Source organism: Eimeria tenella, genomic scaffold, assembly GCF_000499545.2.
Source record: "Eimeria tenella Houghton genomic scaffold, Eth_scaff120, whole genome shotgun sequence".
Lineage (NCBI taxonomy): Eukaryota > Apicomplexa > Conoidasida > Eucoccidiorida > Eimeriidae > Eimeria > Eimeria tenella.
Genome location: NW_013541486.1, coordinates 39594 through 66277, shown reverse-complemented (window position 1 = coordinate 66277; position 26684 = coordinate 39594). Strand labels below are relative to the sequence as shown.

The 26684-nt window shown below is 55.1% G+C and overlaps 3 protein-coding genes across 3 annotated transcripts; 2 read left to right on the top strand and 1 right to left on the bottom strand.

The window, feature by feature from the left end:
• Window positions 1-2862: 2862 nt before the first annotated feature.
• ETH_00030540 (protein kinase (incomplete catalytic triad), putative) lies at window positions 2863-14774 on the bottom strand (the record flags this gene model as incomplete). Its single annotated transcript, XM_013373142.1, has 13 exons — window positions 2863-3243; window positions 3585-3680; window positions 3945-4124; window positions 4685-4955; window positions 5093-5200; window positions 5440-6863; window positions 6963-7227; window positions 7364-7509; window positions 8012-10477; window positions 10598-10946; window positions 11182-11357; window positions 11627-11746; window positions 12021-14774. 13 exons carry the CDS (start codon window positions 14772-14774, stop codon window positions 2863-2865), a joined length of 8736 nt encoding a protein of 2911 aa, XP_013228596.1.
• Window positions 14775-17163: 2389 nt separating this feature from the next.
• ETH_00030535 (uncharacterized protein) lies at window positions 17164-21014 on the top strand (the record flags this gene model as incomplete). The annotated part of the gene is made up of 12 exons (XM_013373141.1): window positions 17164-17280; window positions 17471-17674; window positions 17803-18148; window positions 18288-18377; window positions 18624-18768; window positions 19013-19076; window positions 19237-19296; window positions 19576-19644; window positions 19765-19836; window positions 19989-20105; window positions 20336-20520; window positions 20636-21014. The coding sequence occupies 12 exons, from the start codon at window positions 17164-17166 to the stop codon at window positions 21012-21014; spliced, it is 1848 nt and encodes a 615-aa protein (XP_013228595.1).
• A 2400-nt stretch (window positions 21015-23414) lies between these two features.
• On the top strand, window positions 23415-25305 carry ETH_00030530 (uncharacterized protein; the record flags this gene model as incomplete). Its single annotated transcript, XM_013373140.1, has 5 exons — window positions 23415-23667; window positions 23892-24001; window positions 24100-24295; window positions 24442-24546; window positions 25154-25305. The coding sequence occupies 5 exons, from the start codon at window positions 23415-23417 to the stop codon at window positions 25303-25305; spliced, it is 816 nt and encodes a 271-aa protein (XP_013228594.1).
• Between the last annotated feature and the right edge of the window lie 1379 nt (window positions 25306-26684).

The window sequence follows — 26684 nt, the reverse complement described above, 5'->3', positions numbered from 1 at the left end:
CCCCCCAGATGTTTCGGAGTTGCTGCACGTGCAGCAGGTGAAGTGCCGCAGTTGTGAGTGTTTCTGTACGGCGAAACGAGCAGAGGTCTGTTGCTGTTGCTGCAACGGAATGCCACTGCTGCATCAAAAGCAGCAGCAGCAACTGCAGCAAGAACAGGGCGGGTTGGGGTCCAGTTCCGTGCGTCTCTTCAAGTGAAGGTGTCTCGGAAGAAATTAAAAGCCAGAGTTGCAAAAACAGGAAAAAAGAGGGCCCCTTCTCCGCTGTTGTAGCCGCTGCTGGTATTGCAGTTGCCGCTGCTGCTGCTGCTGCTGCTGCACTCGGGGCCTCCCCCTTTCAGCCGCTTCTTCACAGCTGTTTGCCTCCGGCCCTTCAGGAGCGACTCAGGAAGGAAATAGGGACAAGTGGGGGCCCCCCGAGGAGATGTTGCTAATGTGGACGCAAGACTCCTGCAGCACGTAGCACTGGAGCAGCAGCAGCGCTGCCGCCGCCGCCACAGCAGTAGCAGCTGCTGTGCAGCGGCAGCTGCAGCAGCTGATCCACGACGAAGGCCGGAATGAGCTTCCCTGTCTTTTTTATCTAATATATCAAAGCCGCATACACATACACAAATTGGAAAAGGTGAGAAGGCTTGCTGTTTCCACTGCTGCTGCTGCTAACGGTGCTGTTGCTGCAGTCACTCGACCAAGCGCCCCGCCGCCGCCGTTACACGAAGGTTTCTGTGTTGTTCCGCAACAGTAAACTGCATCAATAGGCATTTATCGACTTTTCTTTGACTACTATAGCTCGAATAGTGTAAACTTAGTGGTCTTTATTTTGCTGTGCCGCTGCTGATTGTGAGACATGGACCCAGTAAGGCCGCAGTTGGGCGTCGCAGCAAGGCACTCTAGCGGATGCAGCAGATGCCAGCTGTAGCCGTTGGCGGCGGTGCTGCTGCTGCTGCTGTTTCTGGCGGCGGCTTAGAGGGCCAATCTGTACGTTTAATCTGGTGCTTGAGAAAACGAAAATTAACGGCAGTCACGAAGGAAATTAGCAAGGGGGGCTATGCTGCAGGAGCCTACGCCTTTACATGCCTGTGTCTCCTGTGATTAACCGCACAGCCATCCAGATTGGCTTGGGGCCTTTCTGCAGCTGCAAAGGGCGCGAGTTGATCTGGCTTTCTCATAAAACTCCACGAATTCAATGTGTGTGGATGTGATACAAATGAGTGCATATTCTGTGCATATATGTGGCGTGTGTATGAAATCGTGGCCACTACAAGCAAAGCCTGCAGCTAGCTGCAGGCTTGAGCTCTTCTTTAGCGTCTGGCCGCCTTCTAGAACTGATAAATGAATGAAACTGAGCAAGTTGGCGGGCACAAACGGCGGTGCTGGGCTCTAAGTAAAGGCTCTATGGGATGTAGGCCCCAGTAGCACAGGAAACTGCAAGGGAGGAATTAACATGAAACTGGTACTCCAGTTTGCCACACACACTTACTGGCCGGCACCCGCACACAAAACAGTCATTTTGGAACTAGGCAGGTTTTCTTATGGTATCTGTTTTTGGTATTTCCTTTTCACCCGCCTTTCATAAACTTCGAGAACAAGAAGGCCCTACGCCTTAACTGCCCTCTGCAAAGACTTAAGTCTTCCCTAGCTGCCGGCGTAGAAGCTTGAAGTAGCATTAAACTGCTTTCGGTGTTTACCCATCGCCTGCTATCATACAAGCAATACAGGCTCCCACGCCCTACGGCCGTAAAGGCTGAGCTGCCTTCCAGGAGCGTTACTAGGCTTTGACGCAGCCTAAAGGGGCCTTGTGAAGAACTATGGTAACACACATACGTTCCCGTATGTCAAAGAAAGCACCTGCACATAAACTACGCGCTTATATTGGTGTGCGCGTTAACACAAACGTACTCCCAAGCACCTACACACCCGCATAGGCAGTAGGCATTCTTGCATACATGGGTATAAATATACACGTATATATACATTTCCACCCATGTATGCAGATCCCTCACGTGACTGTCCATAGACATGTCTGCTTGAGCTCCTCAGTACGTAATTAGTAGTATTTACCGTCGGAGACTGACGACTAGCGAAAATTAGTGCTGCTGCACTTTGGGGCTTCTCTCATGAAGAGATGCCTTTCTGCAACCCACACAGCAGCAGCAAAACAGCTTATGCTAAGATGAACTTCCCTCCACAAAACTTGTGTGCCTGCGCGAGCTGCTGTTGCAGATCCGGCTTCAGAAGGGTGCTACATAGATACAATAGTGCCGCCTACCAGAGTATATGCTACCTGTGCTATTTGTCCATGCTCTTACGGGAAAGCCGCACGTGTATTCGAGTGCTGCTTGCTGCTGCTGCTGCTGCTACTGCTGCTGCTGAAATTTGCGGTCCTCAACGCAAGCGAGTATCGCAGTGTGCCTAAACTGGCAATGAAACAACAGTTGAAAGAAAAGAGGAAATCTTCCCCCCTTAAACTAAAGGGACACAAATAGCTGCTACATCGACACAAACAAACACTGCAGCAGCAGCATCAGTAGCCCCACGCGCATTCTGCAGTATGCAGACAAATGCAGCGAGAGGCGTTCCTGCTGCGTCAGCTGCTGCTACCGCTGCGGCTGCTGCAGCAGCTGCAACTTGGAATGCTGCTGATAACGCACACAGGCAGCAGCTACTCCCGCTGCACTCGTGGCAAAAATGTGCTGTTGCTGCCGCTGTTGCAGCAGCAACACGCGCTGCTAGAATTGCTGCTGCTGCAGCCGCAGCAACTAGAACTTCAAACGGCAGAGTCCCTATATGACGCCCCTGCCTCGCCGACCAACCTGTTTGCTGCTGCAGCAGGAGCAGCTGCGATTGCTTCTGCTCTTTTTGAAGCAACTACTGCTTTCCACCTGCTGCTGCCGAAGGCAGCAGCAAGGCAACCCCACTCCCGCTGTCTTTCGTAGGAAGTGTCTCCTGGGTCTGCTGCCGCGTTTCATTGGCAGGCTGAGCTGCTGCCTCTTCCAGGGCTGCTGTCGGTGTTGATGCTGCAGCTGCTGCCACAAGCGCAGTCGGCACCGTTGCTGCACCCACAGGGTCCAGACTGTGAGGGGCTTGGGCCTGGGATAGCGACAGAGAAGTGCTGCTGGGGGGCCTAAGGGCTGGGGTTGTGGTGGTGCTGCTGGTGGTGCCTCTGTCTCCTATGAAGGCTGAAGACGATGTGTGCTCGCCGCCCCCGTCTGCTGCGCTGGCCAAGAGGTTCTTAACCCGCCTCAGCACCTGACACGGACAAGAACAAACCCTAAACCCTACAATCTGGAACGCCAAGCGAAACGTCTCCACCCACTCCTCCTCCTTTCCTTGCTTTGCCTTTATAACCTCATGTATACCAGAGAAATCCCTCTTAACTCGTTCGTGTCTACCTTAATCCTGTTTGCACGCGCGTTTCTTCGCCTGTTTCTGTTCCTTTCTGGCTTGAAACTGTTCTGCTGAAAGCCCTGCGTCCCTGCCTATTTGTGCCTGCCTCTGTATGAGTCTTCCTCTACTCATTCAAGCCTACATCTCAACTTTTCTGTCTAGGTTTTCCCGCTACCCGCTTTGTCAGTTCCTTGTGAGCTCACCTCGTTGGCTGAAGGCCTATCTTGTGGGTCTGGTCGAGCCATTTCAAGCATTAAGTCCCTCCAGCACCCTTGATAAGTAGCCACGTGCTGCGGCACCTGCGCAGCAGCAGCAACAAAACGAGGCAGCAAAATGAGCCCTAACAGGGGCAGTTCCCACGCTGAAAGAGACATAAACATCCCGGGAACAGGAAGGAAATGGAGGCAGAACCAGCAAACTGCAGAAATAAGCCATAGAGAAAACCCAAGGATAGTTGCACTGATGTCAACACAAACAAATAAATGAAAGACAGCTCCTCAAAGCCGGCATGCAGAATTTCCCGTGTGCAAGAATGCGTTGATGTGGGTGTGTTGCACACTTACATGGTAGTATCGTTTAAAAGCTTCGAGCGTCTTTACTCTTTCCATCACTGTTGTAAAACGGGGACACAAAAGTTCGAGCAAAATCAAGGCGCTGGAGTATATGTCGGCCTTCTCGTCGCATAGACCGCCACCCTCAGGGGCCGCGTACGCAGGGGTACCAATCACTTCCCCTTTGTACGACTGAACGCAAAAGTAAACATCCAGTAAACTCACATGTAAGTTAAAAAAAACAGAGGTGCACACATGTATGCATACGTGAGCGCTGCTTGTGGGGCTGTGCATCTGCGTGTATGTGCACATTACTCCTGTCAATATGCACCGCATACGCATAACCCCAGTAGTCTATACAATGTCTAATCTTGTTTTGCATAACTATTGCACTACGCATGCGCACCATGCCAAGGGGCATCCAGCTGCTGTTGTACTTTGGCAAGCGCTAGCATATAAACGCGCGTCAAAACTAAGTATGTGTGAGCGACTGTATCTTCCCATAAACGACCAAGTGCAGCAAGGTGCACAAAATGAATAATATGCATAGTAAATAAGCATGCCTGGTTACACGGTAGAGAAACTGTATACGCGATCAGTGAAGAAGAACATACAAGGGAGACTGTATAGCGTACAGGTTTCTATTACGTATCTTCACTTGCATGCACTTCTTCTGAACACTTCAATGCACTGTGTTGAGCATAGAGAATGAACGAATGCAAAACAAACTGCTGACAGCACAACAACCCCACCATGTCAAAGAAAATAGGCTTCGTCAGGCCCTTCTCTTGCGAAGACGCCGCGGCGTGCAGCATCGAGCGCTGCTGCTGATCAAGTGAGACAGTTGAGTCCCCAGCAGCAGCAACGACGGCACCAGTAGCAGCAGGGTCAGCACCCTCTGCGATTTGTGTAGCTGTCTTTCTCTGAATAAACTTAGCAAGCCCAAAATCAACTATCTTCAAAACGTGCGACTGAGGGTCCACAAAGATGTTTTCCGGCTTCAGGTCCCGGTGCACTATGCCTCTGCATGCACTCGACAGCAGCAACAACAGCATGCACACAGAAAATGCATGCAAGCAGCGCATGCCCTGTAAAGGATAATAACAGAGAGACGAGTAATCTAGAGGGTCAGCAGCTCTAGTCAAAATGTAGGACCTCACCTTTCGTGTATGTCTCGAATACCTTTAATCAGCTGTTTAAATAAATCCAACTCCAACAGAGGCCAACGGCCCAAAGCGCTGTCATCATCAAAAGAGAGTCTCTCTGACCTGCAACACACAAAAGCACAGAATAAACACGCCCACCAACCTGCTGCAATGGCAGCGAAGACTGCAGCAGCAGCAGCGGAAGCGCCCAAGGACAAGCAAAAGGCCCCGCAACAGCGGCAAGAGCGCCTGATGCAAGGCAAAAAGAAGTAATTAGTCTGCAACAGAGGCGACGAGTTACAGCAGCAGCAACAGCAGCACCACGAGAATCAGCAGCCATAGTGACTACAGGAGACACTGACCTGTCCAGCCACGCCCTCAGAGTAAGACCTGTGCACATCTCCATTTGAATCAAAAGAACAACCGGGTATAGGGGCCCCAATTGCTGATGCTGTTGCTGCTGCTGCTTGCCTTTGCCGCCTCTCTTCTCCTTTTGTGGGTTGCGTTCTTCATCGCGTGCAGCAACAAGCTGGTGCATGAGCTGCTGCTGCTGCTGCTGCTGCTGTTTCTCTTGTAGCAGCAAGTGCTGCTGCTTCTCTTGTTGCAGTTCCTGTGGAGACTCTGCTTCTTCAGCTGCTTCCACTTCTATATCGGACACTTCGTCTTGAAAAACAATAAGGTCCCTCTCGTCATCACTTAGGTATGCTGACCACAGCTCATCATCGCTCCACACGTCTGTTTGCTGTTGGGTTCCCTTCCGCTTCGGCTGTTGCTGCTGTTGCTGCTGCACCACGGAGAGCAGGCCTGCGCTGTCTTTACTAGCGTCCGATTCCCGGCGCAACTGTCCCTTTAGTCCATTTTCTGGGCTTTTGCCGCTGGAATGGTGCCTACTGCCGGCAGCAGCAGCAGCAGCAGCAGCGGCAGCAGCGGCGGCAGCAGCAGCAGCAGCAGCGCGGCGCCTTCTCCTAAGCCTCCAGGCGCCGTCAGCCGCGTCGCCGCGCCACAGAGCCGCCTCAATTCGCTGCACTGACCGGGTGCTGCATTCGCTTTCGCTCTGTCTCCTCCTGTGCAAAGAAAGCCTGTCAGGAGAGCTCAGGCCAGCGGCCACAGCAGCAGCAGGCAGCGCCGGCAGCCTCCACGACCCGCCCTTTCCTCTCCAGGCCAGACAGGCGGAAGCAGAAGAACTCCCGAAGCAGCTCGGCTCTGTCTCCGCAGTCAGGCTGCGGTGCTGCAGCCGCCAGCCAACGCCCAGGGGCGACTGCTGCTGCGGCAGCAAACCCTCAGCGTCGCTCAGAGAAGCCTGCCGGGGCCGCGCGAAGCCTCGGAGAACAGCAGGCAGCGGAGGCAGCCGCATGGCCCAAAACAAGTCCCTGCGAGTCCCTTCTAAATGCGCGAAGGGGCGGCCTGGCTGCTGCTGGTGCTGCTGCGCCGGCGGCTCCAAAATGCCTCCACCGAGGTCTCTGCCTCTGCAAGACACCGCAGGACTCGAGGCGATGCGGCGAAGCTTCGGGTTCGCCTCAAGCAGCCGCTGCTGCTTCAGCCGCATGCAACTGTTCATCCTCCCGCTCTCCCGAGCAACATGCGTGCACTGAGCGTTGTCTTCCGTGTCGCTTTCGTCCCCTGCAACGTCTTTCTGGAGAGCGATGCCAGCAGCAGCTGCTGCTGCAGCAGCTGCAGCGGTTGCAGCAGCTGCTGCTGTCTTCCGCCCTCGCGAAATCGCATAGTCGTCCTCAGACACACAACCCGAACGGCGAGAGCCCAGCGCTGCCCCTCTCAGGATCTTTCTCTGCAGAAGCAAATGAGAACAGAACGCAACGGCGAAATGTAGACAACAGCGAGAGCTAGCAGCAAAAGCAGAACCAGCAGCAGCAGCGCATGGACTCACGGCTGAAGTCAAGACTGCGTCACCCTCATCTGTGCCTCTCCTGTTTCTCCAGGAGGGAGGCGCAGCCCGAAGGCCCTCCTCCGCAGGCTGCCGCCCTCCAGGAGCCAGTCTTCTTCTTCTGTGGGTGTCTTTCTTTGCTGCTGATGCCACTTTCTTCTTTCTGCCGCGCTGCTGCCGCTTCTGCTGTTGAGGATTGCTTTCGTTGCCTTTCTCCCCCTCCGCTATGGGCAAGTAGTGAGGCTCCTCGCACCACCACGTGTAATACCTGCAGCAGCAGCAGCAGCAGCAGCAAAACGAGGCTAAGAGCGGCAGCACACGGGCGTCATCCCTATAAGCAGCAACTGCAGCAGAAGCAGCAGTGGCGGGCCCCACAGCCAACGCCAAATCGTAAACCACCTTACCTCACAACATGCTTGGAGTAGAGGTCTCTGTTTGCTGCCACCTCTCGGAAGTCCCGCCTCAGTGATATGTCTTCGCTGCTCGCCAGCTGCAGCCTAATGAGCTTGACTGCATATATCGGGTGGCCAGGCTCCAGAAGGTGGCGCACCTGAGGGTTACCAAAGCCACTAAACCGATCAGTGTAAATAAACTTGTTCAAAGATATTTAAGTGGATTTGCAAGCAGAGATGCATGCGCAAGCATAAATACACATCTGATAATACACGCTTGCATGTTGCTCACAAAGCGTGCAGAGATTGCAGGCAGCTAAACGCGCGATTTGAACAGATGGAGTGGAACTTTCGCAGCAGCATTTTGCATGTGCTGCATAATATGGCATTTTTTGACTCTCGGCGCATCATTGGAAAAGAATGGGACTTGCGTTTAGAAAGCAAATGGCATATCTAGGAAAGCGTGTGAGTCTCAGGGCTACGGTATATCGACAGCTCATTCAGAGGCACGACGAGCAGGCGCACGACAACACAGATGCATAACAAAGAAAATGATATAAAAGAAACGAGCCTGGCTGCGTAGACCCAAAATGCAAACAAGGAGGCAACCAGTGTGATGCTCCAATTCACAGAAAACTAAACACCCGCCAAGCAACCCACCTCGTACACTGTCCCAAATCCCCCTCTGCCGACAAGCTTTTCAATTTTAAAAGTTCTCGCAAACTTCCCGTTTTCCAAAAACTTCAGAAGGGCCGAGCGGGCGGGGATGCCCGGAGAGACAGGCGGAGACAAAGAGACAGCTCTGGAGCCGTCGGATTCCTCTGTCTCGTCTTCAAGGCTTACAGTGTCCAGACGGGGCCCTATCACTATCTCTACCTCCTCCACAGAGGGCTCCTCATGGTCTTGCTGCTGCTGCTGCAGCTGCTGCTGCACCTGCTGCTGCGGGGACGGCGGCGGCGGGGGCGCAGGAGCAAGTGCTGGTGTAGGCGGAGACAGTGTCGAGGGCTCCCCAGTGACCCCCGTAGAACTAATAGTAGCGGCTGACCCGGCAGCAGCAGGCGAGGCAACTGAGGGCGGGGCATCTGAAGTTGAAACGCCGACAGACTCCACCTGCGCGCTGCTGCCTCTCTGCTGCTGCTGCTGCTGCTGCTGCAGCGGGAAGGGCGCTAGAGGCGATACCCCTACGTCCAATACCCACGCGCGTCTCTGTCTAGCTGCACTTAACAATATTTCTTCCAGTGAAGCACAAGACCTTCCCACTCGCCTAAAACCTGGGGCATCTCCTGCTGAAGTGCCCCTGAGCGGCAAAGGCCTATACCACCAGGGGCCCCCCGTCTCCTCTGCCATGGCTCCACGTCCGAAGCGAGCTGAGGTCGGCAACGACGCGTCTCCTGCAGCTGCTGCTGCTGCTGCTGCTGTTTCTGCTGCTGCAGCTCGGAAAGGAGGCACTGGAGAGGAAACCGCTGCGAAAGGATGCGCAGGAGACACCAAAGACAAGTCTGCTGCTTCTCCGAAATCTCCGAATCTAGGGCTGTCGCCGACGTCAACAGTGCCCCTCCTCCTCAAGGGACTGGCCAGCTGCTGCATCTGCTGCAGCTGCAGTTGCTCCTGCAGCAGCTGCTGTTGTTGCTGCAAAGCGCTAGCATTATGCCACGGTGCAGCATTAACAGGGGAGGCTGGAGAAGCCATCGAGGTGTCCAGGAAATGCTTAGAGCGCTTTCTTTCCTGCTGCACCCGCCCGTCTTCGCCAGCGCTGCTGCTGCTGCTGCTTGTGGTTGTGGTGCGGCGCCTCCGCACGTGTGCTGCTGCACGGAGGAGATTGGACTTCTCAGTGAGAGAGTCATTTTGGGTTCTCTCGCGGTCTCTCCCTGCCCCCTTGTCTCTTTCTTTGTCGGAAGCTCGAGACGTGGCGTTGCTGCTGCTGCTGCTGCTCCTTCTGCTGCTGCTACTTTGGCAGCTCCAAATGGCGTCGCCGGAATCTGCTGCTGCAGCTGCTCCAGAAGTTTCTGTTCCTGCAGCTGCCAGGTGGCCAGGCCCGTGCGCATCCAGCTCCGGCAACTGCGCAGCTCTGGAGTTCGTGCTGCTGCTGCTGCTGCTACCGCTGCTACGCTGCTGTTGCTGGTGCCATAGCTGCTGCTGCTGCAGCTGCTGCGGCAGAGTCCGTCTCAGCCAACGCTGTAGGTGTCGCCATCGCCGTGTGAAGGAGTGCAGCATTGTCTGTCTCCCCAACCTGGCCTGTGATATGAGAGCAATAAAGAGAGCAGCAAACACTGACCCGATCCAGACAAAAATGCTGCTTGTTCCTGCTGCGCCTGTGAGTCCATTGTCTTCTTCCTGCTGCTGCTGCTCTTGTTGCTGCTCTTCGTGCTGCCGATCCTCTTCTTGTTGCTGTTGGTTTTGTATGCGGTTGCGGTGCTTACGCCACAAGGCCTGTTGATGCAACTGCAATGGAGACAAGAGTCCGTGCTGCTGCTGCTGCGGCTGCTGCTGCTGTTTCCCCATGTCGGCGTGGAAGACGCGCTGCACCCACCGCCTGAGAATGCTCAGGACAGGAGACATAATGGGATTGAAAGGCCTCGGCGGCTGATCAAACGGCAGCCGTTGTTGCTGCTGCTGTTGCTGTTGCTGCCGCTGCTGCCTCTGCTGCTGCTGCTGCTGTGCATGAGGCCACCAAGGTGTTGTGCCTCCTTCGACGTCTGAGGAGGCTCCATTCACGGGCTGCTCACGGCTGGTGGTGCTGCTGCTCAACTGATGGGGGGTATCCTCAATAGAAGGACGCCAGCCAGGTGGGGCCTCTAGAGGCAGCGGTGCTCTGCCCAGCAGCGGTGACGCTCCTGCAACAGCTGCTGCTGTTGCTGCTGCAGCCGTATCTAATGGACACTCGGTTGGGTTCCACTGCAGTGGCCGCTGCAGCGCAGACGACCCCGCTAAGTCTTGCAGGTATTTGTACTGTAGGGACACTAGTTGCTGCTGTTGCTGGATCTGCTGCTGCTCCGGCAGCTGCAGCGGTGGTAGCAGCAACGGAGCCGGAAGCAGCGACGAGATGTAAAATGGAACTGCTCCATCACTGCTGTCCGTTGCCGAGGTCGCTACTTGTCTCCACGGATCTGGTGGGAGAGGGAGGCCCTGCAAAGGCAATAAAAGCAAAAACATCATCGATGCTGACTCACGTGCTGCAGTAAGTGACCCTGGCTGCCAGTGGGAAACGTTATCTACCGCAGCAGCAGCAGCAGCAGCAGCACGCACTGTGGGTCTCCGCTGCCGGGCAATGAACTGCAGCGTGTAGGCAGTTGGAGCGTCGAGCTCTTGGCGCTGCCAGAGGATGTCAGTGTGCTGCTGCTGCCGCTGCAGCGGCGAGGTGACAGCAAAGACCGCCGCAATGGGGGCTGGGAACTTGAGGAACAAAGGAGCTGCTGCTGCGTCTGGATCGTCTGCAGGAGCAGCGCTCGAAGGGTGGCGCTGCAGCATGTACAGCAAGTCACCCTCAGCCCTCAAAGATGCACGCAAGGTCTCAGCTAGCCGTGTTTCTTTGCCGCTGGTGCCGAGTTGTGGGGACCCTCCAAACCCCGTTACATCTACCCACGACAGTCCCCAGCTGCAGCAAACAACACAAACAGCAGCAGGATCCACGTAAACCAGTTGCTGCAGCAGCAGCAGTTCCTGGCGCAGCTTCAGCGTTGTGCGTCGCTGCAGCAGCGGGTCAAGTACGCCACCACTCGGTTGCTTGCTCTGCTGCAGCTGCTAAGGCGGAGAATAGATCGCTAGATAAGAACGCTACTCTTCCAGCTGCTGCTGCTGCTGCTGCTGCTGCTGCTGCTCATTCTGCTTACAGCCTTTCGTGAGTCTGAGCACTGACGGCCCAAAGCTGCCAGACGCTTTGAGCCAGCAGCAACTGCTGCCGCCCGCCTGTCTCCCCTCCTGCCCCAGGCAGCACATCTGCTGCATCCACAGTCTGTCCCGATTCATTTCCCAAAGCCTCAAGGCGCTCCCCTTTTATATCCAGGCCCTACACAGAAGGCAGCAGCAGCAGCAGAAGCAACAGCAGCACCAATAATAAAAGCCCGCGTGTCGTGTAGCGGCCATACATTGGCACCAGTTAGCTATACAGGAAGCGGCTAGCCAAGCTTGTCGGGAGGAATCCCCTTCGGGACCTGGCTAGCTGCTTTTAGCTAGCAGAATTTATTAGGCGCTGCGAGAGCTATACAAGACAGCTAGCTAGGCAAAGTGCATTTGCCTTGGCAAGGAGAGCTAGCCAAAGAGCAGCAAAACACTCACAGTTGCAAGATCTAGGGCTCTTATTCTGGCCTCCTTCCGACCTACAAAGTAAACCCCCGGAAACAGAGGCGCCTGGAAAGGCAGCCGATTCACCACTTGAGGCACTGTCACTTGAAGAGCCTGCAGCGCCAAGACCCAAAACACAAAACCCTAGACCCTAAAACTTCACCCTCAACTTATTTCTTAACTTCAAACGTCTTCTCTCCTGCCCTGGACATTCTCTCGCAACACTTTGCTGCCACCAATACGGTGCCACAGGAAACACAGCCACTGCATTGTTACCAGGGTACCTAGCTAAGGAGCTAGCTAGCTACACCCGCACAGTTACCAGGGCACCTAGCTAGTTAGACAGCTAGCTAGCTTTCTAGCGAAACGACCCGCCCAACAAACTCACCACCATGGTGCCGTCAGGTTCTACCAAGTACAGTCTACCGTCGTAGCCGGGCAGTAGCCGCCGCATGCGGCTGGGCGACTCAACCCGCGGTGTTTCTGCTGCTGCTGCTGTTGCTGCTGCGCTCCCTGAAGGGATCAAATTGCTGTCTATTCGCCCTGGTTCTGCAGCCCCGAGCACGACACAGTCACTGCAGCCCTCTGCAGAAGCTGCAGCAGCTGCTTTAGTTGCAGTCACTGTACCTTCAGCAGCAAAGGGCATTGTGCTGTGGTCTGGCGGGTGCTGCAGCGGGCCTTGAGGCCTTGCAGCTGCCTCGGGGCTCTTTGGGGGCAGTACAATGGGGGGCGAAGAGAAGGCCGTGGATTCCATGCTGGTATTGCCAGGGCTGACGGTGCTTCCCTTTGTGCTGCTGCTCCGGGTGGTCGTGCTGCTGCTGCTGCTGCTGGTGTTGTTCGCAACGTATGCTGCTGCTAGGGGAGTCCCCAAGTGCCTCTGCCACTGAAATGCTCCTCCTGTAGACACCCTGAATATGTCTCCTGTGGTGGACAGCACAATGAGGCTCTCGGCTCCCGAGAGTGGCATTCCTGCTGCTTCACCCCTTGCGGTGCTGCTGCTTCTGCTGCTGTTGCTGCCATAGTCTACACGCTCTCTGCTGCTCGCGCTGCTGCTGCCGACAGTGTCCGTGTCGGATGGCAACGAGGCTAAAGACAAAGTAGGGGAGAGCACTATTTCCTCCTCTTGGACGTGGTGCGCCCACTTTTGCTGCTGCTGCTGCTGCTGCGGTCCATATGGCAGCAAGTCTTCGCTGGACTCCTCTCCGCTGCTGTTGTCCACTTCGGTCGTTTTCACCTGCGGCGACAGAGCGCCGAAGGTAAAGCTTCTTGCTGCTGCTGCTTCTGCTTCTGCTGCGGCCGCCCCCCCTGCAGCACGGGGCGTCTCTGCTGCACTGGAGCCCGGAAGCGCGCCGAGCGCAGCAGCAGCAGCTGCAGAAGCAGCAGCAGCAGCAGCGAAACGCCCCCTGTGGTGGCGACCCTCTACAAAAACTGGCGACTGGTCTCGACGCCATTCTGTAGAAAGGGAAGGCCGTCTGCTGCTCCTGCTGCTGCTGCTACTGTTGTTTCTTTGGTTGTTACCGCTACTGCTACGGTGTCTACTGGTTTGAGAAGAGTGGCTAGGTCTGCTGCTGCTCGCCTTGCGGCTGCTGCTGCTCGCGCTGCGGCTGCTGCTGCTGTCTCCCTGCCTCTTCGCTTTCTTCTTGCTGACCCCCGGCGCTCTCCTGCGGCTGTTGTTGCTGCTGTTGCTGTGCGGTGTACGTACACCGCAACCCCGGGAGCGCCGTGACTTGCACTTGGAACCAAAAGGCAAAGAGAAACATCGCTCTCTTTGGGGGACCTGCTGTGGGGCCCCAGCTGCTTCTACGCAGCAAGCAGCAGCAGCAGCTGCTGCTGCTGCTGCTTCTGGCGCTGCACAAGGCTCTCTAGAGACACACCTGGGGACACCAGCTGCTCCCGTGCTGCTGTCGCTCTGCTGTGTGTCCCAAGATCTGACGCCGCAGCAGAAAGGTGAGCTTCCCTCTTGTTGCTGCAGAAGCAGCAAGAGCTGCTGCTGCTGCTGCAAGTCCGTTGTCACATCGGCAGAGAAGGACGCGGCGTCCACGAGATGCTGCAGTGCTGCCTCATCTTGCTGCTGTGGCTGCTGCAGCAGCAGCTGCTGTAGGAAGTAGTGTTTCAGCTGCTGCTGTTGCTGTTGCTGCTGTAGCTGCTGCTCCTTCTTGCTGCGGCGGCCCCTGTTAAGGCCTTGACTCTTGTACGCCTTTGCTGCTCTGTGCCGTGCTGCTGCTCCTGACGGTGAGTCTGCAACAACAACAGCATGGCGTCGCCTTTCGGATACCTGCTGCTGCTGAAGGTGCTGGTTGTGTATCTGCTGCTCCTGCAGCAAGAGCAGCTGCTTCCGAAGTCGGGCGTTCAGCCGCTGCTGCTGTAGCTGTTGCTGCTGTAGCTGCTGCAGCTGCTCCACTATTTGTTGTCGTTGCTCGTCCTGGTCTCGCTCCCGCTGCTGCAGCCGGAGACGTTCCTGCTGCAGCTGCTGCTGCTGATATTCCAACCGCTGCTGCTGCTGCCAGAGTTGCTGCCTCTGAATGGCGGCATCCACTGTGGGTGACGCAGGAGGACTCCTCATTGTTTCTGCTGCTGCTGCTGCTGCTGCTGCTGACGCACCTTCTGTTTGGCTCTCGGCTGCGAAAGAAACCCGGCCAGCCCCATGGGTGCCATCACATCCTTCAATTTCGCTGCTGCTGCTGCTGCAGTGCTGCTGCAGCCCCTCTTTGGGAGCTTCTGCGAATGTGTTCAAAACCGCTTCAGCGGCAGCCGCTGCTACGTCTGTCGCTGCTGCTGCTGCTGCTCCTGTGGCCAAGGGCGCCATCAAATGGCACACCAGAATAAGGAGCAGTAAAGGCAAAAGACTCCAGAAGTGCAGCCGCTTACGCCCAGGCAGAGAGGCGCTGCTGCTGCTGCTGCTGCTGCTGCAGCTGCTCTCGTTGCTGCTGCTGCCGCAAGCTGCGTTTCTGCGCCTCCACGTCACACTCCGACCGCGCACACCTGCTGAAGCTATTGAGGCTGTTCTTTTCAATGAGGTTTCTGCTGCTGCTGCTCCCGCTGCTGCTGCTTCCGCTGCTGCTGCTTCCGCTGCTGCTGCAGTCTCTTGACAAGTTCGAGTATCAGGTTGGCCGCACCTGCAGAAGGCGCGAGAAGAGATCATCGCTCGACGGCCCCTCTCTCCGCCGCTGCAGCAGCAACAGCTGGTGTTGCTCACGCTGCTGCCGCAACATGCAGAAAGTTTTTTGTCGGGCGCCGTGGAGGCAGCAGCGAAACACCCTGGGCTACAACGGCTGCTGCTGCTGCTGCTGCTGCTGCAGCCCGCTGTTACGACGGAGCGGCGGTACTGCATCGCATCCTTGCAGCACAGCAGCAGCAACAGTCACGCCCAAGCCACTGTTGCTGCTGCTGAATTGGTTGTTGCTGCTGCTGTTCCTGCTGCGGCAGGTGCTGGGACCGTGAGGGATGAGGCGCCACGTTGAGCGGCGGCCTACAGCAGCGGAAGCAGTGCATGCAGGTGTCTGTACACCCCACACACCCCTCGCCTTGCTTCTACAAACGCTAGTGCTGCTGCAGGCGTTAATACTGTGGCTTCTCCTTCTGCCCCCCTCTACGCAGCGGAGCGGTTCATGGGCACTGCTGCTGCCGGTGTGGAGTGTCCGTACATCAGCAGACGTTGTTGCGTCTTAAAAGACATCAGTAGCAGCAATTTCTGCTGCTGATGCAGCTGAAGATTGTCAGAAGAAACCCTCCGCATGCAGCTGCGGCAGCAGCAACAGCAGCAGCACCAGACGCGGGCTGCTGCAGCGGCAGCGCAGAACGTGTATTGTTGCTACAGCTGCAGTGCAGAAGTGAAAATGATGGCACGAAAGACAAAATGTCACCGCTGAACGCACTCGTTGGAATTGCCCGTGTTGCCGCTGCTGCTTCTGCAGCGTCAGCACGGCAGCATGCCGCCGCCGAAACTGCAGTTACAGCGGCGGTCTGCTGCTGCAACCCGTATAATGAGAGTTACGAAATCCCTAGAAGCGTACCTCCCATTAAAATGTTCTTTACTTGGTCATATTTGTTATATGGAATTCTTGCTTTAGCCAATTCCATAGCAGCAGCACTGTTTTTGCCTCAGCTGCCTTCCTGCTTTGCGTGAGGAAGGTCCTGCTGCTCATGTGGCGGGGCTGCATGCGGCACACGATGTAAGGTGAGTTTTATTTGGAATACAATCATAAAGAACAGTGGCAAATAGCGGCGAGACATGCTTTACTACCCATGTAGAACTGTGGCAGCACCTGCTGCTGCAGCGTGGCGTGTTCCGTAGCATCGCAGCGCTCAGGTCAAGTGCAGGAAATGTGGCTAGCGAAGCCGTTCCACCCTGTTGCAGCAGCGCAGAATCGTCTGGCGCTTTCATAAGACTGCAGCAGGAGCCGGTGCTTCAGCATTCTCCGCCCGCAGCTTTCACAGCAGCGCCAGCAGCAGCAAATACAAATGCAGCGAGCAGTGCTCTCGCCCTGCAGAGGGCTGGGTGCCCTCGTGCATATCCTGCGGCCCACCCGCTGTACTCCCCTCTCATCAGCTAGCAAATGCAACACCGGCACCGCCTGCAGCGCCAGCAGCAGCAGCTGCTGCTCCAGCAGCTGGCGCAGCAGCTGCAGCAGCACGCTTCACAGCTTCCCAGCCGCTGTGGCTGCCCGGCCTAATACTGCAGAAGCCCACCCCCCATGGCTCCGCTGTGGCGCTGAGCTGTACCGACTTCAGCAAACTGTAAGCCGCCACGACTAAGACGGACTTGGTGAATTTAGAGTTCAGAAATTACTGGGTTTAGGCGTTGAAGCTATTTCCCATTTGCATTTGACGCAGCTCGTGCGTAATTCGCTGCAGCATCCGCAGCAGCAAGGGCAGCAGCAGCAGCTGCTTCCAGTCCATTCTGGTTTTGCGGGGGATTGGGGTGTCTGTACAGCGCAGCTTCTACTACCGCTTCCACAAACACGTTGGCTGCGGCCGCTTCTCTCGCTACAGAGAATTCTATCTTCGTCCTCGATCTTTGGAATCGACTCAGAGGCTGAGGTTTAATTACAAACCGACTTTTTCTGCTGCTAAAGCCTCAGGCCTCAGGTGCCTTCGATGGAGAAAACGAGTTGCTGCTGCCACAGATCCGCAGCAGCTGCTTCACGTTATCGAAACATACAGGTCTGTCTACGCTGCTGCGGCGTTGATGCTTCTGGGTTCCTTGCTGCTGCTGCTGTGCGCCTGCTGCTGCTGCTGCTATGCGCCTGCTGCTGCTGCTGCTGCTCTGGCCCTTGATCTGCTGCAGCAAGTCCCTTGAGAGGTTCTTTGCGTTTTGCCTGTGCTGCCATTTGCGGTATCTAGACACGTGCACCCTCGCAGCTGCTTCTTGCTGCTGCTGTCGCTCGAGCGCTTGGTGGCCTTGGGCGGCTGCGACCCTTCAGGTTTTCGTTTCCGCATTCTTTGCAGAGACATTATCAAGGCAGCAAAGAGATTCCAAAGTCAGCCACTTGCTGCTGTTGCTGCTGCTGCTGCTGTCGCTCGCGGGGGTAATGCTGCATCTGACGGTTCTTGCGGCTGCTGTGTTGCTGCTGCTGCTGCTGCTACCTGTTGTTTCTCACTGGCCTGCTCGCTTTTGGGGCCAGCTTTACAGAGCTGGCGTAGAAGCAGTAGCATCATCTCAGCAGCACCAGCAGCAGCAGGAAGAGCAGCTTGACTGCAGCCGCAGCTGCAGCTGCTGCCGCAATTGCGGGCCTTAAAGGTAGACTTTGAGTGCGTACATTGTCTCAACTTCGGCTAAGGGTTCTTGCTGCTGCTGCTGCTGCAGACCTGCCACGGGTGTGCTGGCTGCTGGCTCAGCTGCGAGCCACAGCTGCTGTGGACAGACTGTCGAGACACCTGAAGCCACAAGTGCCGCTGCTGTACCCGCAGCAGCTGGTGACCGCAGCAGCAGCTCTAGGTACTGCCCGGCTGCAGCATAAGTCCCTTCTCAATGCTATTGCTGCTGCAGTAATGCCTTACCTTTCTGAAATATCCGCAGGGGATCTACTGAAGCTTCTCCAGGTGATCGGCTGGCTAAACTGCTGCTGCCGTCGCCGCTGTTGCATTTGCCTCTGCGGCTGCTATTTCTGCTGCTGCTGCGGCGGCGTGGGCATTTGCTGCAGTTCGTATTCGCTTTATTTCTGCTGCAGGGGTATGCAGGGGCTCAGCTGCACCACTACGGCCTCATCGGCGCCATTTCTGTGGAGGTTCAAAGGCGAGTGCATGTTGCTGCAGCTGCTGCTGCTGAAGCAGCTGCCGCGGCTGCTTCTAAGGGTGCAAGGACGGCTGCTGAAGGCGGCAGCAGCAATAACAGCAGCAAAAGCACCGCAACTGGAGAGTCTTTGCAGTGGGGTACAGAAGATACATGGATGCAAGAGGCATCGGGTGCAGCAGTGGCAGCAACAGAACAAGCAGCAGCAGCCCCCGGACGCAAACGGCGGCAGCAGAAGCAAATCACTGGAATAGTTCCTTCTATAGAACAGCTTGTCGCATTCCGTGAGTCATATATGACCCACCGCCGCACAAGCCAGGCCAGCCGCAGCTGCAGCATTTGAAGCATTAGCAGCAACATTACAAACAGCGCCAACTGGAATGACATGCGTGTCTTTTTGCTGCTTTTCCATGGTTGCTGCAGTTGAGTCGTTCACAGACCTCAAGTACAGGGATTGGTCATTTCTACAGCTCCTCAGCAGACAGCTGCAGGAAGCGTTAAAACAGGCTTCGCGTAGGTGCTGCTTTGCTGTGGCTGGATTCATTCGCTGCTTCACATTATTTCTCTCAGTGCTGCATTTAGTCTTTATATCCTTTCTATGACTCCGCTTTTGTCCTACCGCGCTCTGTGTTACCGTCCACTTGTATGCTTCTGGGGGTGTCTGTGGCCCTCTGCTTCGCCTGCCACTTGGCCGGCTGCTGCTGCAGTAGGCTGTCGCTGCAGCTGCCTGCAGCTGCTGCTGCGGCATTATGTGCGCAGCTAACCGTGGCTTCTCCTTAGCGTCTCCAGCCTTGCTTGGTCGAGCCTTAGAAAGCCTCAGGCAGCTGAAAGCGAACGAGAAAGCTTTGCTGCTGGCTGTCCTGGATCACATGCACACACACTTACATGATTGCTGCCCCGCAAGGTAAACTATTTCGTCTCGTGCCTGTTCTACAGGTCTTTTCAATTTGAATGTACACTGCCATCGCTACTAGTCTTTGCCCTTGCCGTCGGTCCTGTTCGTCTTAATTACTTGCTTGTTACATCAGTCCTGTTCGCTTTTCTTCGGTGTTGCCCTTTGTTATTCCATCTTTCCTGGACTTGGAGTCTTAGCGAATTCGCGCTGTCTTCGTCTGTTGATACTGTTCCTGCTGCTGCTGCTGCTACAGCTTGGCGTTGGTGGGCCGGTGCACTGCTGAGCAGCTTCCCCCTTGTTTGCCGCACATACGGGAGGTGAGCTTCCCTTCTACACTTTCTGCTCTTTGCCGTTATTCCTCTTGTATTTGTCGCCCTGTTTTCTCTGCTGTAGAAGCAAGACACATCAGTAGGCAGATAATAGAGAGTACAAAGTGCTTATGTAGCAAGCTCGGCGTTTCGTTGGTCTCTCTTGCAGAAGCACAAGGACTTCCTGTTGGTGCTGAGGGACATGTGCCCTGTGTTAGAGCTGGAGGAGGTGAGGCTACAGTGTCGGCACATGCCTGCGCTTAAAACTATGTTCCGTCTTTTTTATCTCCCTTCTTTTCATTTTCTAGTTGGTGCATTGTCTCATCTTTGCGTCTTTTATCCACCTAGCATTTCTCTTTTGTGCGGTGACTGGCCCGTCTTTTGTGTAATTCTTCTTGCCTGTGGGTGCCAATAAGTAGAAGAGCCTCAAATAGAAGTAGTTGAAACCAGGCAGTTCCTCTGGTCAATTTTCTTTAGTTGATTTCTGCTGTGGGCTGTGCTTGTTCAGGTTGTATCAGCTGCTGCCTTTGCTGCTGCTGCCTGTGTCCGTCGTACCATCAAGGACTCGGTTTTTAGAGTGAGTCTTTGCTGCAGTTGCTGCTGCTGTGTACGGCGCTTCAGCTACCTGCCGTTGTCTGCTGCTGGTGTTGCCGAATGCATTTATCTGCTCTTGCTTGGCAGTGTATTGTTTCCTTAGGGCCTGACGGAGAGAATCATGAGACTGCAGGACACACCAGGAGGCCTCAGTGACGTTCCCTTGCTGGCTGAGGTAAGCCGTCGTGCTGCTGCTGCCGGTGTTTCTGGCTTCACTGCTGCTACTTTTGCTGCTTCAAAAGCATTCATGTCTCGCTGCTTGAGCGCATCCCCTCCGCTGCCGGAGTCCCGTTGCTCAGCTTTTTTGTCTGTCTCGTTTTGCTGCAGATACTGCTACGGCGGCAGCACCTCTCGGCGGATACGTTTGACGTGCTGGCGCGGCTACTGCACAGGCACCTAGATGTGATGGAGCCACAGGATCTATCGCGTCTTTCTCGGTTTTTGGTTAGTCTGTTAATTTTGCCATCTCCTGTTCCCATTGTGTAGCACCTGGCTGCTGCTCTTGCGATTGTTTCGCTACCGCAACTGGCACCCCCGCTTCAAAAATTGGCATTCCTGCTGCGGGTGCTGCTGTTGCCATGACAGCTGCTGCTGGTGAATCTACTACTAACTCGTGGTGCTTTTCGCAACAATCGACGTAGGGACTCCTGCTGCTGGTGTTGCTTCTGCTGCAGCGGAATGCAAAGGCTGCCTCTTTGGAGTCTGAGACGCTGCTGAATGCGACGAGCCGTCGAGTTCTGCGTCTCACTAGTGTCTTCTCTCCGCCCGACCTGAAGGAGGCAGTCAATTGTCTTATGCAGGCGGGGCCCCCAGAAAGGCGATATGCTGTGCTGCTGCAGCGAGCTGCTTCGACGGACAGGTAAAGCTTTGCAGCTGTTTTGCTGCTGCAGGGCTGTTTTGCCTTATTGGGCTTTTCACTCAGGCACTTCAGCAGCACAAACAGCCAAAGGCGGTGTATAGGTGTGACTCTGCAGGCGTGGCCGCGCACTTGAAGACCCGCAGCAAGCAGAAGCAGCCGCAACAGCAACTGGTGAAGACACAGTAAGTGTCAGTCCCAAGGATCTCGAGAACTCCCTGCAGCGGCTGACCAACAGGCCAGGCGAGTTGCTGCTTGGTCGAGCAGCAGCTCGGGCTAGGGCAAAGGCTAAGGCGGCAGCAGCAGCTGCCGCCACTACTGATAAGACGCCCAAGGAGGCAGGGGCACCGCCTAGTGATGCTGCTGCAGCCACTGAGCCTGAGGAATCTGTTGCACGGCGGCGGCACAGCCATCGGCAGCGGATCCTACAAGAGGAGGGCTGGGACCTGCTGCACCGCCGCGTCGGGGCTATGCGAGACATGAAACAGTGGCTGTAGCCGCAGCAGCTTCAGGAGATGCTGCAGCTGGGCCAGCCGCACCAATCGCCGCTGCTTCAGCAGCTGCTACTGCTGTAGTAACGGACTTAAAGAAGTAATAGAGTCCGTGAGGCTTGGATATTTCCCGTTTCCTGTTTGCCCGATTCCAGTTTTAGGCCGCATGCAACAGGCACAAACTGAAACAGAAATGGGATTTTCAAATTTTGACGATATAACGAGTATATAGAGTAAACCTAAATACACAGAATTGAACATCTACGTGCTTGGTTACTAATAAGCCTTCATAGCTGGACACGCGACTTTGCGCAGACAAGCATAAGCTAACATCTCTAGACGCAGTCACGAGTTCTTTTTAGTTTGACACGTGGAAGGTGCTCATATCACAGCAGCGCTGGCAGCAGGAGATTCCCGATTGCAGTATCTCCTCTTCTGCTAGCTACTGAGCAACCCCACCAGTGCCATTCACCTCTGTTACTGAGTTTTGCTTGTCAGAGTTATCTGCTTTTGAGCTGTAGTTCCGTTCATGAAATACAATAGTCCCGGTCCGGCTGGTGGACAGATCAATATTCTTTGTCTCTTACGCCCTTTGCCTGTCTGTTCGGCGTTTACCTTTACACTTTCCTTTTTCATCATTTACACGGTTGTTACGTGCAAGTATGATTCGCAAGAATGCCGTTTGCTATGAGCAGCAGATAGCGAGACGCTGTTAAGGTTTGCTACCAGGGTACATGGTTGCCCTTTTACAGTTTGAGATCCTAAGCATTTATTTGACGTACAAAAGACCTCAAGGTAGCTTTAGGCTTTCGCTGCTAGGGTGCTTTTGTGACAGAGGTTAGAGTCTGAGAGTCCAGTCCTGTCCTTGCTTTGCCATCCGCGGTAAGTTTTTTCCGCTGCTAACCCTTTCTTTTCCCCCTCTTATCTAATGTGCAAGTCCTTGTTTGCTTGTTTGCCTGGGAACACCTCAACGCCAGCACTTTCCGTTCTATTTGATTGTCTTTGTTTGCCTGTATGGGACTGTCCCTCTAACACGTAGGAACCCTCTTCATTGTCTTTTCTTTGGATTAGCACCTTATGTACCAACACCCCTCCTGTCCCAGAGCCACGAATTGAAGCGCTCAGGGGCAAACGCATCAATACGCAGCATTAGTTATATTGCGGGCTTTGGGCTCACTAACGCTAGTAGTTTTATACGGAGTGGAGGGCCTTCACACGCAGGTATGCGTGCACGTGTACATCCACTTAAGCATCCACTGAAAGCTTTGTTATGGGAGCTCTATAGCGCGCCCTCACCGCCGCCAGCCACTGAAGCTCGCTAAGCCAGCAGCCTACTCAGCTAGCTAAAGCTGCCAGCTGAGGCAGTCAAATAACAGCTACCTACAGCAGTTAGCTACAGCTGAAGCTCATCTAAATGTCCCCCTGTGCTGATGGAGTATCAGGTGCGCACTGATTTAGGGAAGTGCCATGCTCTTTGCTGCTTCCGGCTGCTTCTACTGCTGCGGCTTTGAGTGATTGCTGCGAGTATTTTGGCTATTGCGCCTGCGTGTTTGCTTCTGTCTGCGCCCTGGCTGACAAACACTGAATGCAGCGCCAAAGAAAAGAGAGAATGAGACGCGCTAGGCGGTTTTGTAAGTCAAGACAAAAGGGCAGCAACAATTCAAGACGAAATGCTTTCTGGCCCGGGCCCTCTGAACTGCAGCGAAAAGCCTGCGGCTTACTGGTTGGTGGCCGCAGCCCCAGCTCTTATTTCTTTCTTACATCTGGTGCGACTCCTACAGCAACTATAACAGCCGCAACAGTAGTTCATGATGCTGCCGCAGCAGCTGCTTCGGGGGGAGTTGTGGTGCGGAGTGGGGCTGAGTGTTGGTCGGGTCGGTGTTGGGTTAGACTTGGAGGTCTCCCGTTTTTGCCCCTGAGTTTTTATGTTTCTCTGAAAGTAAATCGTTTTGAATTCAAGGCATTTTAGGCTGTCAAAGACGAACAGTACAAGAGGGCCTCAGCAGCCCGTTGTTTGGCTCTGTGTCCTGCCGTAGGCGGCCACAGACTCAGCAGCAGCAACACCCGCCGCTGCAACTACTGCTGCTGAGGCGGCGGCAGCTGGTGTCTTAGCACAGTTTATCACTTTGGCTGCTGTTTTTTCCGCCGTGCTCACCACAGAGACGCTACAGCGGCGGCGTCTCCTTTTGCCGACTGTCGGAGACTGTTGCTGCTCCTGTAGCTGCTGCTGCTGCTGCTGCATCTGCTATTGGCGGCCGTTGCCGCTTCCCATTCTGCATTTTCTCTCCTCAGGAGTCCCTCTCTCTTCTTGAGGCTCGCCCTGACTCCTCTGCCGGCAGCAGCGCCAGCAGCTAGAGCGGCGGCCCCAGCCACACCCAGAAGCCCAGCAGCAGCAGCAGTTTCACCATGAAGCACTTTGAGACCCAAATGCCGTCGTCTGCAGCCGACCCGCTGTCCGGAGCAGAGGCACGCAGTACCTCGGCGTGCTCTCCGGAGGCGACGCCCACGGGTCCAGTGGTCTGCCCCTCAACAGCATCAGCAGCAGCAACAGCTGCGGGAGGAAAACGCAGCAGCAAAGGCTCGGAAGCCTCAGTTAGGTCTCGCTGCAGCTTCTGCATCAACTTCTTTTTTCATGCCACCCTGGCCCTCGTGGCAGCAGGTGAGCGGCGCTCATTAGCAGGGGTTTAGCTAGGCCGCTCAGACACTGGCTAGCGAAGCAAGTCACTACATGGCTGGCCAACTGTCTGGCTAGTTGGCTAGCGGCTTTAGCTATTTGCCGTTGTAGCTGTTCAAGTTCGCCGCCAGGAGGACTTCTGCGACTGGAGGCTTTCTATTGAAATCCTGCGCTGCTTTCCCCTGCTGCTGATGCTGCTGCTGCTGCAGTTGGTGGTGTGCTGTACTGCCTTCCGCCATCACACTGGCTGCACGTAGAGGTTAGCCAAGCCTTGTCTGCACTGGCTTCTTCGCCGGAGTCCCCATCGAGGCTTAACCTGGTGAGCTGCTGAGCTGCTGCTGCCGGCGCTCTGCTGCTGCTGGTTGAAGCCTCATTGCTGCTGCTTCTGTGCTGCCTGTTGCGCGTCGTTTGGCCCAGAGTGAGGGCCTGCGTGCTGCTGCTGAGCACTTGGAGGGGACCGAGCTAGCCTTTGTTTCGCCGCATCTGTTGGCTCTTGCTGCTTGGGGGTATCTTGATGCTGCTGCTATCGGGGCCCTCAGCCTGCTGACGCTGCTGCTGGGCACTGCCCTTATCCGAGGCATGCTGAACTACAAACGAGACAGAGAAATCGAAGGTGAGGCCCCCGTGGGTCCCTTTCAAAGAGCTGCACAAACAAACGCTTGCACAGAAGGCATTGCAGATTCAAAACTCCGAAAATGTCTGAAACAAAAGCCGAATGTATCCTTGGGGCTTGCGCATGCGCCTCTGTAAACGCCGCAGTCAACCCTCCCCCCATCCGCTACTGCCAAAACCAAATGACCCTCGAGGAGTACAACAAGAAAGACGCAACTTATGCTGCTGTCCAGGAGCTCATGGCCTCACCAGGTAAAAGGGACAATTCATTTAGGTGGCGTTGCATTTTGTTTCCACAGGCTTGCTTTCTTGTTGATTCCGTTTTTCTTGTTTCCGCGCCATTCCTCCGGGGCTCTTCGTGTTTCCTTTTAGTCTTACTCAATTCATATTCTCTGGAGACTCATATCCTTTTTGTGTTCCTTTTATTCCTATTCTATCTATACTCGTTGAAGGCTCATATGCTTGTGCCTTGCAGTAGATCCAAATTCTCCCTTTTTCCCGACGGTCTTCGCCTTAATACCTCTCTTGTTCCCCGCCGAATGCCTTCGAGCTATTCCTGTGGCCTGCACTTGTTGCTGCTTCTGTGCTGCCTCTTTGCGCGGCTCTTCATATCTAAATTTGGTTTCGAGCCCTGTGCATGTTCCAGTAGTTATGACGTGTCTGGTGCATCGGCATATCTTCAGTTGCTGCCTTTGCTTTGCGTAGTGGGGTCCTCGTCGTTTGGCACTATATTCCTTTTCTGGTTTATATTTTTCTTTCCCTGCCTGCGTGGCCTTTCCGCAAAAGCCATTTCACAATGAGGCTAAGACGTTGCGGCTAAACCTCCGGGCTGTAAGGTGTGGGGCTGGTCTTTCTGCAGAGTTCCAGGCTCTGAAGGCGCAGAGGGCGTCGCAGGGCAGCGAGGCGTGGAACTGGCAGCGCCGGGTAGGATCGGAAGCAGTGAGCGATCCCGAAGAGGAGGAAGAGGGGGATGCGACGGAAACAGATGGGGACACAGACACAGCACAGTAGACTTTCCACGAAGCCAAACAGGCGTTTAGAACTGTTACCAGCAGCAGCAGGTGCAGCAGCTGCACTCGCTAGTGAATTAGCTGCTGGTGGTGCTTCATTCATTGATTTTCGTGATGAGACCCCTTGGGGGGACGGAGACAGAAAACTGCCTCCAGAGAGTTCCTAGGGTGCCGCCACTCATAGTGACCCCTCACAGGGCTCACACGCAGCGGCTGACACCTTAGGCAGCCCCCGCACCACCCGCAGTTAGTTTTGCTGTAGTTCCCGTAACGGGGAACGTCCCCCGCTGCAGCTTCTGTTGTTGCTACTGTTGCAGAAGCTGCAGCAGATGTTCAGGGCACAGGGAAGCCTCTCATCCGTAGGAGAGAGTGCAGCGTGCTTTCACCCGAGCTCTTTGGTGAGGAAACAAGGTCGCGCTACACAGCTCACGACTGGGGGTGGGGCCCAGAGCCGCTGTTGCTGCTGCACAAGCAGCTGCAGCTGCGCTGCATCGGCGTGACCCGTGTTAAATCTCTGCAGAGAGAGAAGATATGGCTTGAGAGATGGGCAGAGTCTCCGCAGGTGGCCACCGACGGGCCTGGGACTCAGCATGGGGCACCAGAGGGTTCTTCCTTTGTCCAGAACGCCACAAACGTAGGGAAACAAGCAGCAGGGGGCCTGAAGGTCCCTCTCGTGGGTCCCTTTTGAACTGCACAGGATTCTGTTACTTTTGTCTTCTTTGCCAGTTCCAGAGGCCGTCGGGAGTTTAACACATTTTGTTCCTGTCACATAGGTAGTCACATAGCGAGTGCACCGTGTTCTGCTGCGTTTGCTGTTAGGGATTTTGCTGTTCCTTGGACTTCCGCTGATGGTTGTGTTGCTGTTTTGTGGGGTTTGGTATTGACCCGTTTCACACCGCGTATCTGTGTTTGCCTCTCGTAAGCAGAGTTTAGTGCCTGAGCTGGATTGGACACGACCGAAATCAGCGAGGCCTGTGGAGGCTGGTGAGAGCTTTTTCTTCCCACGAACGCCACTGAAAATATATTCTACTCCCGGTGGCATCTGCATGCGGCTTGCTCTCGGGCAGCCCGGACTTCAGTGTATTCTGGCTTTGTCAAGAGGCCTGGAGAATTCCAGAGGCTGCCCGAACAACCCTGGCTAAAACTATTAGTGCAAATCGACAGTTTTCTCGAACTTCGGGAAGACCTCGTGACCGCTCCTACTGAAATTTAGAGCTACGCACTGCCGAAGGCACAGAGCAACGGATGAAGGAGAAAGTTCGCACAAGAGGGCATCCAGACAAATGTATGGTGCGAGCAAGTGCTTCTACCTCATTTTCTGTCTGCAGCTCATCTATCACAGAGACTAGGACGCTTGGATTTCTCGGGGTTATGACGTCC